General features: G+C 44.8%; 2 protein-coding genes across 7 annotated transcripts in view; one reads left to right on the top strand and one right to left on the bottom strand.

The window, feature by feature from the left end:
- The window catches only part of MARCO (macrophage receptor with collagenous structure), a 334,342-nt gene that overhangs the window by 236,681 nt on the left and 82,832 nt on the right, over positions 1-14,829 (top strand). The window contains exon 1 of one of the 5 annotated variants that reach the window (XM_073305237.1): positions 11,908-12,220. The exons of the other annotated variants lie outside the window; for them this stretch is intronic. The gene's annotated coding sequence lies outside the window, so the exon portion shown is untranslated. Of the gene's footprint in view, positions 1-11,907; positions 12,221-14,829 lie in introns of those variants that run through there. 5 annotated transcript variants of the gene reach the window in all.
- EN1 (engrailed homeobox 1) lies at positions 6,457-12,428 on the bottom strand. Of its 2 annotated transcripts, XR_012154209.1 has the most exons (3): positions 11,727-12,428; positions 6,744-7,331; positions 6,457-6,554 (listed from the first exon to the last, which is right to left on the bottom strand). XR_012154209.1 is itself a non-coding variant. In XM_073305242.1 (2 exons), the coding sequence occupies exons 1-2, from the start codon at positions 12,397-12,399 to the stop codon at positions 7,015-7,017; spliced, it is 990 nt and encodes a 329-aa protein (XP_073161343.1). In that variant the 5' UTR covers positions 12,400-12,428; the 3' UTR covers positions 6,457-7,014. The 2 variants fall into 2 exon arrangements, 1 of the variants encoding a protein (XP_073161343.1); XM_073305242.1 differs by having other exon boundaries at positions 6,457-7,331.

The following is a 14,829-nucleotide window of genomic DNA, read 5'->3' as shown; positions in this document are numbered from 1 at the left end:
CTGATGGTTTGGTTTGGATTTTTGGTTGGTTGGTTTTGCAACAATATTGTTAAAAACAAAAGCATTCCCAAACTGACTGATTGTTGAGGAAATATTAGACAACCTAGGATTTTCTTTAAAATCCATCCTATTATGTTAGTGCAAGTTCAGAACATAAGTTAGGCAGAATGATAAGAAATAAAGTCTCTTTTTGCAAGTCAGTAAATAACAATTATTGTGCAGCCACACACGTTCATATCAACTTTATAGACTATGGGACAGTAACAGGCATATTCACTCCAAATAGCACAACGATTAAATACTGTAATAAAAAATCACACGTACTCATTGCTGAGAAACATCAGCTGTATTATGCAATATTTCATAGTTAGGTGTGTTACAAAACAAATAAAAACACCTGTTTTAAAGCACATCCCCCCCCACCCACACATACACAAGCCCCGGAGCAGAGCTATATTAATATATATTTGGTAGCTTTTTGGGTAAAAGTTGTTTGATCTATATCTGAACTATTACTTATTGGGAAAAGAAAAAAAAACATGGTTTGCTAATATTCTCGGTTAAAAAAAGAGAACAGTCTTTGTTTTAGCCTGGCTTCGGGCTTCTGGGAAGCGCAGAGCTCACAAGGATTTTAACTTCCTAGGAGTTATTGCTACGTGTTTCTTCTCCTAAGGAAATTTGTAATGCATCCTAGAAATTAAGAGCAATCTGACAGCTGTTTCCAAAGGGTATAAAAGGATGGGTGACCTTGAATACATATTTGTTGTTCTTGGGAATTCTGTACAAAATATTTGTCACCCTGATAGTCCATTTTACCCTTCGGAGGTTTCTGCAGTAGTCCAAGCTGGTGTCATGTTTTATAGCTCTTTAATTTTTTTTTTAAAATTAAGGCTTTTGAAACAAATTCTTTGCAGCAAATACTTCCTTGAATGCATTTTTTAACCCAAAGTAGAACCACCTCCACGGTTTCTTTTTGAACTAGTTTTCTTTTCCTCCCTCAAGCAAGAGACCGGATTGTTCGGGAATCAAAACACTCGCAGCTCTCAAGATAAACCTCATTAGAAATCATTGTAATTGGGATTGTGAAATCTGACCTTTGACCTGTAAAGATAGGTTTCACAATAATGTCTGCTTTGATTCCTGGAAGGAGGCACAAAGGAACAAGCTCCCTGACAGAAGTCATCGGTAGATGCACCTCCAAATGAAGCTGGCTTTAAAAAGAAAGAAAGAAAGAAAAGGAACGCGTGTCCTTCGCCAAGACCAAGGGCCCATCTCCATTATTTTCAGCACCCATTTGAATATGTAAAATACCAGGTTATTGATCTGAGCCCCTATTGTACGCTTCATTCCATGTGTTATCCCCTCAAATGAAGGCAGGAGATGAAGTAAAACTTTCAGTCCTAGGAGGATATTGGCACCATTAGCGCTTGGGCGGAGGGGGGCCTCCTGAGAAAGGAAAATGGGAAGAGAGTTTTCATATGGAATTTGGTGTTATGGTTCTCAGTGCCATGGGGCCAGTGGTGTCCCTGAAAGCTATTGGCAGTCAGCTGATTTCTCCTGCTGGGTTTTGAACTATCTAATTTCTTTAATCAGCAAAAGGGGGGCGGGGGTGAGGTTAATCTGCTGGATATTAAAAAAATACCTCTGGGAGATAAAGGGGTGCAGTGATGATATGACCCTAATTTTCTATTTGAGGGGGGGAGGGGGAAACACCAGGTTTCTGAAGCTAAGTAGATTTTCCAGCAAGCTTGAGCTGCCTGGCCTGTTTTGGCCTTTCACTTGCACCTGAGCTATAGAACTTCAAAGTGCCACGTTGGGATGAAAGAATTGTGCCCTGTGTTAAGGATTCGGCTTCCATGTGTGCCGTGGCTGCGTGTTACACTGAAGCAAGGGGTAGATCAAAATGCCCACAAACGAAAATATAATCTGAAGACACCCGGGCGCTGCAGAGGAGAGAGGGCTACCTTGCTGTTTGGGCTATTTTGTCGGGCTCTAAACTTTTACTGCTGATGTGAGGAAGTTATGTAATGCAGCCCATCCAATCACACCTGGTTCATGTCAGATTATAAAGTCAGAGAACTCCTGCTATGAAAACTATTTGCTTGGAGACCTGTTAACCTCTCAGCCTCGAGAACCCTGTTTCCACCAGATCTCTAAAAGCCTGTGCAGTGTATACGTATAAGTAGTCAAACACTTGCGTGTGATTGTGTGTGGGCGTGTAAGGTGGTATTATATATTCATAGCTACACATGTTATTCCCCAACATATGTGATGGATAGGAAATGAAATCTTTTACCAGGTGGCTCCAAATGGCAGCTATCGAATCCTTGTTCGGTATAGCATTTTATTTATGTAATGGACCTGCTGACTAAAGAAGGATCAATGATTGTTAAATATATAGTTGTGTCGTATTTAACTTAAATTTAATTCTGATGGTGAGATAAGATGTGTCCGATCCTGCTTCCATTTAAATGACTGGCTAAACTCTACTTCAGGAAGGGGGGAATTGATCTGTCTGTGTGTAAACTATATCTGGTGCAAGATCGTCAATATATACGTGTGCATTTGGTTGTACCATGATTGGAAAAAAATTATAAAAAGTATCATTACACTAAAAAGCCTTGCTTGTTTAAATAATCCTCTTTCTTCTTCCTTTTAATCTGGTCTATGTTTTCCTGTCTTCCTTATTCATGATTTCTCCAGCTTCGCTGAGCTTGGATGGACACTTAGTGGTGAAGAAATTCTTTATTCCTTTTGTGACTCCCAAAGTACGTAAGATTTTGGCTACTTGTGCCTTCTCGGAGGCACATTCTACCTTTACTTTTCAAATGTAAATATTACCTGTTCCTTTCCATCCGCTGATGAGATGAGCCTAAAACGTTATTATATAATAACTAGGTTTTCTCTGTGTGCGAAAGGTCTCTTCCCACCGACTTGGAGTAAACAAAAAGTTTCGGCTTTCAAAATACTCCTTACATTTAATGCTACGACGTAAATTCATAATACTCTATTCTTCTAGGGCCCTCTAAGTATAGAAGACTACAATGGGATAACAATCTCTGAAATAAAAGGTTAATATCATAAATTTCCCTCGGGCAACAGAGGACACCGTTTAATAAATGTGTTGCACTAAGATTCGTGATAAGGGAATAAACCTGTGTCTATTATGTAGCCTTATTTTTAAAAAGAAATCTGTATTGAAATCTAAAGGGCGGGGGCAGTGCTCGATGGGAGAGAAAATATGCAGGAATCGTCTGAGGAGGAATAACAGCATCAATAGTAAGTAAAGAAATAAATAACCAACCGTCAGCCGGCATTATTGGAGACTTGCTGGTTGAGCTGTATATCCCAGCTCTTTAGGGAGAGTAATTAGACGATTTTAAAAAGAAATTACATTTTCTCATCTACAGCTCCAGGGAAAGTGCGTGCGAGAGGATAAGAGAAACCCAGAGAGCCGCATTTAGACTGGAGACTTTTCTTTTCTTTTCTTTCTTTCTTTCTTTTTTTTTTTTTTTTGGTCCTCTCCCATATGTGCAGGACAGCACGCTGTTCCTTAACCTTCCTCCCAGCCCAGCCTATATAATAGCAAATAAAAGGAGGGGTGTGGTGTCTGGGTGGGGTTTAATTTACCTCTTCGGTAAATAATCCTGTGGCAAGGAGGCGAGGAAATAGCTGTGATGACCGGGGGGGTCAGTAACATGCGATCCTGTCTCATATTGGCAGATGTGGGGGGTGACCACTTCTGTTTTGCAAAGTCGGATGCTTGCTTTGGGCGGGGGGGGGGGGCCGCGAAGGGGGAAAGGAAGGGTGCGTCTCAAAAGGCGCTGAGCCACAAACCAGGGCCGTGAGCTCCCCCCAGGCTTGCTTCCTGTTCTCTGCCTGGAGTCGATATTGTTTGGACTTTAGGCGACAGATAGTTTTCTGCCGTGCAGAAGAGGATTTCAGTTTATGACCCAGTACTTTCAAAATCTAGATATTAAGCACTTCAGAGGGCGCCCCCCGACATTGATTTCAACCCAGAAGCAGTTTAGGACTTTTTCAAGTCACGCTCGGCCTGCCTCGCACAGAGATCGGCTTCCCGAGGATGGCAAGAGGGAAGGCTTAGAAGTAGCAACTTGACCAGCCAGTTTTCATGCCCAAACCTGAAGTGATCCTGTCGTGAAGAGTGAAAGAATATATTCCCGCCGAGCCCAACTTGAATGGGAAGCGACGGGATCCAAAGAGGTTAATAACTCTTTGTCCAGCACGTTGTCAAAACCACAGCTCAGCCCCTGATCATTTCCAGTCCCGGACGTGGGGGGCACAGACAGCTTCCAAATGCTTGCCTCAACATAATGGAAGGATCTTTAGCCCTGCCATGTCCTCTAAAGCCTAGAGCTGTAGACAGAAGGGGGGGGGGGGGGGGGAATGGCCATGGTCAATGCAAAGCGTGGCTCTGCTTTACAATATGCACCATCCATACCTTTCAATTGGCCCTTATTGTCAGGGATGCCTGGCCTTGAGTCCGCCTCAAGATACCGCAGCAGATGAGCTGCTTCCCGCTCCGGATCCTGGCAGCCCAGCCCAGAAGCGAAAACATGATCACTTTCAAAGCGGCCAGAAGTACCCCATTCGAAATGTCTGTCCAGCTCTTTGTACATGCGGCTAGTGTGGTTGTGTTTTAAGGCGTCTCCTCTGGAGGGTGCGTTATTTGTTCTAACACTGGGGTGACATCTACGTCTGAACCCCTTGAACGGGGGCACTTTGTGCCCATCAGTCAGCGGATTCGGACTAAAGAAATAGACCCGCTATGAGTATGAAGTTTCTATGCGGAGTTCTGCCGTTGTTTTCTGCTAACACCTAGGGCGCTCTAGGTATATTTTATACACTCGGTGAGCTTCATAAAAGTTGCGTGGTTGGGTTTATAAATTGGATCGCACACATTGAGCTGAGGCATTTTTGCTACCCTGTGGGTCCAAGCCCTGTGTGGTAAACGCACATACACTCTGCGAAAAGCCAGTAATTATTATGGTTACATATTGAACCAAAACTTAACATATGAATGCTATACTTACGCTCAGTAACCTGTGATTACATTTATTTTCTATAATTTCCTAGCCTTCCTGTGTATTCATGCCTGCCCCGGAGTTTTGCCAAATTCAACCCGTTGCAGGGTGAAGACAAGACAAAAGGGGAGGGGGGGACGGGATATAAACCAAGGAACCAGAAAGGTGAGGAGGCATTTCGTCCAACTGATGCACTGAGAGGAAGGGCTGGGTCCATGTTGCAGACACACACTCTCACATCTTCTGCAGTTTCCACGGTATGCATCAGATGAAGTGAGCTGTAGCTCACGAAAGCTTATGCTCAAATAAATTGGCTAGTCTCTAAGGTGCCACAAGTCCTTCTTTTCTTTTTACTCTCAGATCAGTAGGTGAAACAGAGGAAAAGGCTGGAGAAGTCTTTAAAAAAAATTTCACAATGAAGAAACCGCATAAAATGTGCAGGACAAAAAAATGCAAACAGTGCGGCGTCCTCTCTGAGCCATTTCATGGCACAGTCACCGGGACACACAATTACCACTGACTTCACACATTAACCAGTGGCCACAAAGCAACCAGCCAAATTAAACCTGACTTCTCTTCTTAATACGACTGTCTGTTGAGAGCAGAATTTACCCATCTGGTCATACTGTTAATTCAATGGCCGTCTTGTGGCCTCCCTCCCGCCCCCATGAAATAATTTCCGTGGGCGTGGTGGTGGTTTTTTTTAAAGTCCCTTAAGTGACTGGATTTACTTTAAAACTGAAATGGCTGAGATAAAGGCTGAGGACAGAGTGAAAGTACCATTCATTAGGAGATGCTGCTAAGCAACCGACTGCAAAGTAATGATCGTTTTCACTCTAGCCTCTGTATCCTGCCCTGGAAAAAAAAAACACACACAACTCCTCTGTGAAAATTCAATATGGGACGACACTGATCTCAAGGAGCTGTCAGACAAATTCCTTTTCAACACGTTCTGGAGCCCTAAACATCCAGAAGGCTGCATGACATTTTCCTGAAGGTGCAGCTGATGTGTTATGATGAGGTGGGTTTTATGTCCTGTAAAAAAGCAAAAGAAACGCAAGGGGGGGGGGGGGGAGCAGAGGACGACGACGACTGAGGCATGATTTAGATTTAAAAAAAAAACACACCTTCCTTTTTGAGTAAGACAGTAGTGTGCTTGGCAATTTCATGGCAGAGGCACCGGGACACACAATTACCACTGACTTCACACATTAACCAGTGGCCACAAAGCAACCAGCCAAATTAAACAGTAGCTCCGATTTCTAAAGGGTTCAGTTGGGAACTAAAAATGGATTCGCACTTTCTGTAAGGGTGGTTAGCCAATCGCTATCCTAATCAATTAAAAAAAAACCACACAAATCATCAAGCTGTGACTATATATATAAATAAGAACAGCCAGTCTGTATCCTGAACACAGTCTACACTTTATTTCAGACTACAGATTTCTGAACATAATAAAATCTTTGGCTTGTAGCGGCGGGTTCAGGCTCGCAGTCAGTGGATCCAATTCTTCGGGGGCGGGGGGGAGAGACGGAAATTCACACGAAAAATAAAAGAAAAATTCGGGAGTCAGACATTTACTTGAAAACAAGAGGCAACGACATCAGAAAAAGAAAACAAACAAAAAAACAAACAAAAGAGAGACAGAGAGGAAGAGAAACTGTCCAGCAAATAGAGATCGCTACACATATTTCTTACCTGAAATTAAATATATACAAGGTCATATGATGTTTGGCTATATAGAGATAATTTTTGTAAGTGTTCGGGTTTTTTTTTTTAATTGGAGTCCTTATACTATGGATAGACAATAGATTTGATTTTAAATAGCACCTGTCCAAAGTCCCCTTCAGTATGTCACTTTTCACTGTTAAGTCCTTTTTATTTCATTTTCCTTTCCTGGCAATAATAATAATAATAATAATAATAATAATTAATAATAATCAATGCGGACTGGGGCGGGGGTTGCTGACTACTCGCTCTCCTCTTTGTCCTGCACCGTGGTCGTGGAATGGTTGTACAGTCCCTGGGCCATGAGATGAAGAGCCAGGCCGTTCTTGATGCCCGTGGCTTTCTTGATTTTGGCCCGCTTGTTCTGGAACCAGATCTTGATCTGGGATTCGTTCAGGCTGAGTTCCTGGGCCAGGGTCTGCCGCCTCTGCTCCGTGATGTAGCGGTTGGCCTGGAACTCCGCCTTGAGTCTCTGCAGCTGCTCGGCAGTGAAGGCTGTTCGAGGCCGCTTGTCCTCCTTCTCGTTCTTCTTCTTCTTCAGTTTCCGGGTCCGCGGACCTAGGGACAGAGACCGACAGAAACAGGGGGGCGGGGAGGAGGAGAAGAGAGAAAAAAAGGGGGGATAGCTGTTTGAAATGCATCCTCGGATGTGAAATGTGCGATCCCTCCGTTCCTCACCCCTGGGCAAAGCTTCCTCCTCACGGGGCGCAGCCCCCCGCTTCCCCAGCATTTGCTTTATTCCCATACCCCTCTGCCTGTCCTTGAGGCAGAGCCTTCTCATTGGCATCAGTTTGCAATAAAAATGGCCGACTTATTCATTTTTCTCCCCCCCCCCCCCAAAAAAAAATAATGGCCGCCAAAAGCAGGCCATCAAATTGCTTTCTATAGTGGGTGATGAGGGGGTTATTTAGGGGGAAGGTGTTTCTTCCCCCCTCACCTACCCACAGTGTAATTCACGTTTATGTTCAGAATAAAGGCTAAGTTGGGGGAAAACCTGGCAAGTTAAAACCAGCAGTGGCTTGAGGGTTTTAACAGTTAATTCTCATTATAGAGGGACCCTACGCGGAAAATTCGCTGAGTTGTGGCCCTAGATAAATATACTGAGGGCACAATGAGCTCCGGCACTGATTTAAAAGGACCAAATAATCTACCCAAAATAATAACTAATAGGAGGTGAGCTAATGTATTATCATTAGTCTACTTGTGAGCCTCGTTATTTGTGTTACTCCAAATCTAGTCTCCGTGGTGTAGGTAAGAAAGTCTGTTTTGTTTGGGCAAAACTGGATAACTCAAAACATGTATATCGTGGATCGTGACAGGACAAATCTTTGTATTTGCCCCCCCCACACACACACACACACCGCTTCAAATGAAACGGACGCGGGGATGAAAATATAAACCCCATTGATGTGCCCCCAACAAACTCCATTCCACTCGTAAGATCTTTTTGAAGCAAGAGGATCATGACAGGCCAGACAGCACAGAAACAGACTGTCTGAAGATTCTCTGTTTTAATTTAAAATTCCGGAATCCGAGAGCTCAAATAAACCCCTGCGAATATTTAGACCGCAAACTTAATGTTTTGCAACCCTCTGTGAAATAATCAGAGATATCTCCTGCCGTTCTGCAAACCTGACGGGAGGCGCACCAAACATCACCTTTCCTTTTTCGGTCACCTCTGAACGCCTGATCCTGCGAAAATACCCCATTTGCCCCCATGTCCTCGACTAATCCGTTACAAAAGGAAACGAATTCTATCTCGGGCGTCCTATCGCGCTTCTTTTGGGGGGGAGGGTTGTACCAGAGCGCGCCCCACTTGCAAAGAGGGTGCAGTCAAGTCAAGACGAGAAGACGCCGTTGCACAAAAGATAGATACACAAACACACACACACACACGCTGCGCTGTCTCTGAACACGCCACCTAAGGGGGGTTCCGTTAACCCGAGGAGTTGGAACAGCGAAGTGGAGTTCATTTGCGGAGCGCGCATCTCCACCCCCCTCTGATAAATACATTCAAACTCCTCACTGAAGCCGGAGGGATTGCTCCATACACAGCTAGCTTTGGGCTAGCTGGAAGAAAAGTGCCCCTGTAATCTAAACTGGCCCCGCGTTCCTGGAAAATCCCCCACCACCTTGCTCAGTTTTGACGAACACGAATTTTAGACAAGCCCTGCAGAGAAATGGAAATACTTCCCCTGCCGCCTAGTGTGTTAGTATAAACTAATACTAAACAGGATCACAATAAAGACTCGCCACCGTTAACGAACAAGCTCATTCTGGATCGCTCCTGTTTTCAGGGCAGCGTGCGCATTATCGCAGAGTAAATGGTATTTATTCCATCACTCGTCCGAGTGACTGTTCAAATCCATTGGCTTTATAGATGTTAATTTAACAGAAAATCTCCCTCCTCTCCCTTTCCCTCTGTTTCTAAAGAGAAGTGGGGATATTATAACGAATAGGGGGAAACGCACATTTGTATCCGTGTGGAATGCGTTTTAAATGGATTGCAGATTGTATATTTCAGTTCTGCCTCTCTCGGCAGGACACTTGGATCATCCGAATGAGTTACTTCTCCTGTTTATAGTCTCATTGGAAACCCTCCCCTTATTAATGGTCAAATCGGGCTTTTCAGGCCTTTCTTTAAAGGTATAAATGGAAACCTCTGAACTTGAAACACCGATAGTATGTGCGGGTGTAAAAATAAAAGGCTCTGGCACCAGAAAAGTATTCCCAAAGGCAAGGTGAATGCTCAGAGCTGATATGTAGTCATCTAGAAACAGATTGATAAAGGGTAAGTCCAAGAGGATGGAAAGCATAAGGCTGGCTTTGCAGGCTGTTGCATTTTGACTTCCAAACAAATCCTGTGAAAGGGGTTTTTTTAGGGAGGAATTTAAAACAATTTCTGAAAACCTCAAGGTTTTGATCCAAAGCAGGTCAAGAGCTGGGGAATCCAAATTTTAGGGAGACAGTCTCCCCTCACCCACCCACCCACAGTCCCAGATACCTAGGGGAGGAAGACAGTAGGCTTCCTAGCTGAGAGTAGGCCTAAAGCTCATCTCACAGGGCTGGTTTGTTTGTCTCAGAGATCTCAGGGCACGTTTAGGGAACCCGGGGGAATATATATTAATATATATTAATCCCCGCTTTATCCAGTTTACTAAAGGGGGGGGGTAATAAATCTCTTATCACATTATCTCCTGGTTGTTCCAGACCCTGCAGAGGCTGCTTTGAAAAAATTGCACCGATCTGATCTCAGCTCCTTTCCCTTTGGAAACTGAAATTTGCCATTGTAATAAAACAGCAATTCTGAAGGGGGGTGCACGATATATACACTTATACCTAGATAAAGTTATAGATATATTCAGCCCCTGGTCCTCGGCTAGCCAGAGCTGCACCACATACCAGTCAGGGGAACACAGGGCCAGAGCCAAGCGCAACAAAGAGAACGGTGCACATTCCCAGCGGAGGTCTCTGGGACTGGGTGCCAGAGAGGAGATTTTGCAAAAGGAAAGTGTAAAATACTTTGCATGTGGCGGCATTGGGAAATGGTAATAAAATCATTGCCCTGCCCAAGGCCGAGAGCTAGGAAGGCAAGAGCCTGACAACTCAATCAATCCCTTTAGTCAATCAAACTGGCTTTTCTGAGTTTCAAGTCGCTGGACGTGTCAATAACAGTAGGAATCTAGATGACTCTGGCTGATACCAGCAAATTGATCACTTTCCGTGGACGGAGCTAATAAAGGGAAGGAGCACAAGAGAGAGTGAGTTAGCTAGCCACCAGCCGGGCATTTGGGCTAGCTCGCCACTCCTCTGCCTTCCCCGGCCCTGGCCCTTGCTCCCACCAAAGTGGGTTGATTCTTATTCTGTTTTATTATTAAGCTTACTCTCCCCCACCCCCGCCGGTTTGGACGAAGGTTTGCGGCCAGAAACGCTGTCTCGTTGGGGAACTTCCTTGCCCGGGACTTTTCCGGAGCAGTCTGATCTACATTCCTCTCCTCTAGCCACAAGCTGGACTGGGAGGTAATTCTGGGAGACCCTTTAAAAGTGACCCGGGTCACCTGATTTGTTCCATGTCAACATAATTAAAATAAGCAAACGGAACGCTAAAGGGACTTGCAAGAAAATAACAAGCAGCAGCAGAAATATCTCCGGTCCCAGAGAATCTGATCTTGTTTTTTTCTTTTTCTTTGTTTCAGAATATTTTCTTCCCATCTTTTTTGAGAGGGGGAGGGGGAAATAAATTCCCCAAACAATAGCAGATATTATCCTTAAGAAAAGAAAGCTCCTTGGCCGCTAAAACCTCGAACGAACATAAAACCCCGCTTGTCAATATGCGACCTACAGGCCTGGTTTTCTTTTGCTCTGGGAGAGGCCCATTTTGCTTTCCCATAACAGAAACATTTTTGCCTGAAAGCATTTCTCTCATCCGCCCCTTCTTTCTGCCTTTCAGAACCGTACCCCACCCCCAACACCCTTTCAAATATATAATACGTTCAACATGTGTCTCTGATCTCCCCCTCCCATTCTCCCCCCCACTCATCAGCACACAATAAAAATAAAAAATCTACTGCCTTGCTTCACAGCTACTGTATCTGTACTCCCAGTCCCAACCGAATCGGAATAAAAAGCCCCCCACCCCGGTGAAATATGCCAGATCTGGCCTCCTGCATCAGAATTCGGGAGTTTATGGGGGGGAGGGCGGAAAGTTGGGGCAAGAGGAAAAGATTTCCCCGTGCCCCCCACCCCAAATCATGTAATCCCGAGCGCGGAGGGCTTGGCTGTGTGACCCAAACACCCCCAGGCTCTATAGCATTGCTCTTTTTTTTTTTAATACAAATAAAAAATAAAAAACCTACAGACGCTAAAGAAGGGAGCGGGGGGGGGAGAGAAAAAAGAAAAGCCACGGCGTATTATGTAACAGCTAACCGGTGCGATCAGCGAAGTGGTTCTTACCCGAAGACGGTCTGTCTGAATACCTAGTGCAGTAAACCCAGGCAGGCCATACTAGAGGCTGCTGAGAATCGCTCTTTACAACAGGTCCTCCATTATTAGAGCCCATGAGCAGGATGGCGGGGTTGGCGCGCTCCCCAGACTTCGCCGGGTTAGTTCCACTCCCTTCGGAGGGTGGCTTGGCGGCCGCTACCGCTGCTGCTGCCGCGGCGGGGTTCGCTTTAGAGGCAGCAGCTGCAGCAGGAGGCGCCGAGGAGGAGCTGTCGGGGTTACAGTTTGAATCCGGGCAAAGGAGAGAGGACGGGTTGGATGGCCTCGTTATCAGTGGGTTGGCGTTTTCTCTACCTGGTGTCTGACCGCGATCTCGGTCTCTGTCCCGGCCGCCGCCGCCACCACCTCCTCCTCCTCCCGCCGCCGCCGCTCCGCCGACGATCAGCAGCGTCTCTTTCTTGCAGCCAAAGTCCGGCCTCAAGATGTTGTCGATGAAAAAGTTGGTGGTGCGATGGGGCTGCGGCGGCGGCTGGTGGTGGGGCATGGGCAGGAGGCAGGGCGCTGCGGGCGAGGAAGGTGCGTGGCTGGGGGAGACGGGGACGCTTTCTCCATCGCTGCTGCCGCTGCCGCTGCTGCTGGTGGTAGCAGAGTCTCGGTGACTTTTACTGTCCGGCTGCTCTTCCATAATCAGCCCCCGCCACGGAGATCGCTGCCTTTCCCTCCCCCCCTCCCCCCGACACGCGCTTTTTATTCCCACCCCAGTGGGTGGTGGGGTGAAAAAAAAACACCCACAAATAAAATCCACTTGTTGGCTTGGATCTGACCTAGAGAGATGGGTTGGTGGTGGGGTTTGTTTGCTTGTTGTTGTTGTTTGTTTGTTTGTTTTTAAAGGCAGCTAGATCCAAAAGCACGGAGACACACTGGAGCGAATTGGGTTTTGGATTCGTTTGCAATTACCTGCTATTTCCACCACCACCCAATAAAATAAAAGAACAAAGCAGCTCCCCCCCCCCACGCCCGCCCCCCCCCCTCCCCGAATCGCCTTTAAAATCTACCCATCTGCCTACAAATACTGTAGGTTTTGGTTTCCCCAAGTGTCATACTCTGCTTTGCCCACAGATCAGGCTTGGCAGAGTCTTCCAGCGCCAGCTTGCACAGCGCCTGGGTATTTTTTTTTTTAAAATTTTTTTAAGCAAATCTCTGACAGCTCCGATCTTTGCAACAAACTCTCCCTAAAAAATCGCTCAGCCACACTTTTTTCATTCGAACCGGAAGCACGTGAGGCTGGCCCGCACGTGGAACGAGCCAATGGGGAGCGGGAGATCTCTCTGAGACCCCTGACGTCCGCCAATCGCATGCCTCGGAATTTTGCGGATAAATAATCCGTGGGGTTGGATAAATCGGAGGGAGTTCAGCGCTCTTCCCTGCGCATCCATCCCAGGCGCTGCTCCCACCCACCCCTGCGTGGGGCTATTTATTTATTTATATTTGCTGGAAGCAAATATAAAATCAACTCCATAAACAACTTGTTCAAGTAATGTAGGATTACGTACGTGTTTAACCCATGCGACAGGCAGGCACTGGAAGTGTTGATGGCAAATACTTCGTAAAAGTGATTTTCTTTCTTTCTTTCTTTCTTTCTTTCTTTCTTTCTTTCTTTCTTTCTTTCTTTCTTTCTTTCTTTTTCTCAAAAACTCCTCTCCACTTTATTTTCGTTGCTATTATTGTCGGAGAACAAGTTATTAAAGAGAGAGAGAGAGTTGGGTGTCTTGATTTGTCTCATGTTGAAACTTTTTTAAAAGGAAAAAAATGTAATTGCAAAATTGGAGTGGGTTTATTTTTTATTATTTTGTTTTTTTCCTGAATGTTAGGAGACAGGTTAGAGATGAATTTGTGACATCCTTTTTTGCAACAGTAGATGAGGTTCTCAGGGGTTCTACTGAACTAAACAGGCAGGTTAAATGTATTAACAACAAAAATAACAGCAACAGTGGATCTATAGTTTTCCGGAGCTAATAATTTCTAAAAATTGATTTATAAATATCTTAACCTCGATGTTAGCGTTTGAGTTAATACTCTAGGAACACAAAGTCTGTGATTCAAAATGCTCGTGCAAAGTTTTTGCTAATGTTTATGTATTTTCTCACCTGTGATGGACAAGTTTTTAAACATTTAGACACAGAAGCGAATAACCATTTTGTTCCATAACCAGTAGAATTAAAACATAACTGACGTGGTGAATTCAGTGTTGGCTCGGCGTTGGGAGTATTTTGAAGATGTATGAATGAATACAAAGTTACAAGATTACTACACTTCCAGTTCCTCTATTACCTTATTTAAACTAGCTATTCATCGTCTTTTTTTTTTTTCAAGTTAAGTTTCCAGATTGCTCTTACACAAAATAATTCAAACAGGGTTATTTAGTCAAAACAAACTGCAAACATCGGCCGTTTTCTGCTTATATCTGCAGGCGTTATTGATAACTGTCCTTTGTCATTTTGTTTTTGACATGGTGGTTTGAAATAGTATTTCCCAGGTCTGGTCCTTTCTGACGTCGCAGGAAAGTTTGCACCGCCAGCGAAAGATGGAAGTTGTTGTCTTAATGTTAGGAATGAATTCTAAAAACAAATTGCAGATGGAGTGGGTCATGGACTCGGGGTTCGGGTCTTGCAAGGATGCAGAATTGGTGTCTACATCTGTGTCAGCCGCTCACAAACATTATACATCTTCGGGTCTGCAGGGATAACGAAGTGGGACCATGTTTACAGCGCTTTGCGTCACGTGACGTGAAATATTTTTATTATTATTAAATAACTCCCTGTTCCCTTCGCTGATTGACTCGTAATTTAGAAATCAGCTTTGATCGTTTCAATCTCGCTTTGCTTTTTTTTTTTTTTTTTTTGAGTAAACCTGGCGGAGTCAGTCAAAGCAGCGAGCAGTGAGAGTCCTAACCCAGTGCTGACAAATAACTGAAGTTGCTTTGGACAGAGCTGCAGGGCGTTTGGATGGGATGGGACTCCATAAACCAGAAGGGTGTAATTGAAAGAGGTCATTGTTACCAATAATTGAATTCGATGCCTCACAGTGTCCGAAAAAGGGCCCGATGCTTTTCGGG

Source organism: Lepidochelys kempii, chromosome 11 (genome assembly GCF_965140265.1).
Source record: "Lepidochelys kempii isolate rLepKem1 chromosome 11, rLepKem1.hap2, whole genome shotgun sequence".
Classification (NCBI taxonomy): Eukaryota; Metazoa; Chordata; order Testudines; family Cheloniidae; genus Lepidochelys; species Lepidochelys kempii.
This window is presented reverse-complemented; position numbering and strand designations above follow the sequence as displayed.

What these genes read in the sequence shown, in the direction of transcription:
- EN1 (XM_073305242.1), bottom strand. Translation starts at nt 12,399, where the DNA reads ATGGAAGAGCAGCCGGACAGTAAAAGTCACCGAGACTCTGCTACCACC. An exon ending in TTCAGACAGACCGTCTTCGG is followed by an intron (nt 7,332 to 11,726) that starts GTAAGAACCACT and finishes CTCTGTCCCTAG; the next exon opens with GTCCGCGGACCCGGAAACTG.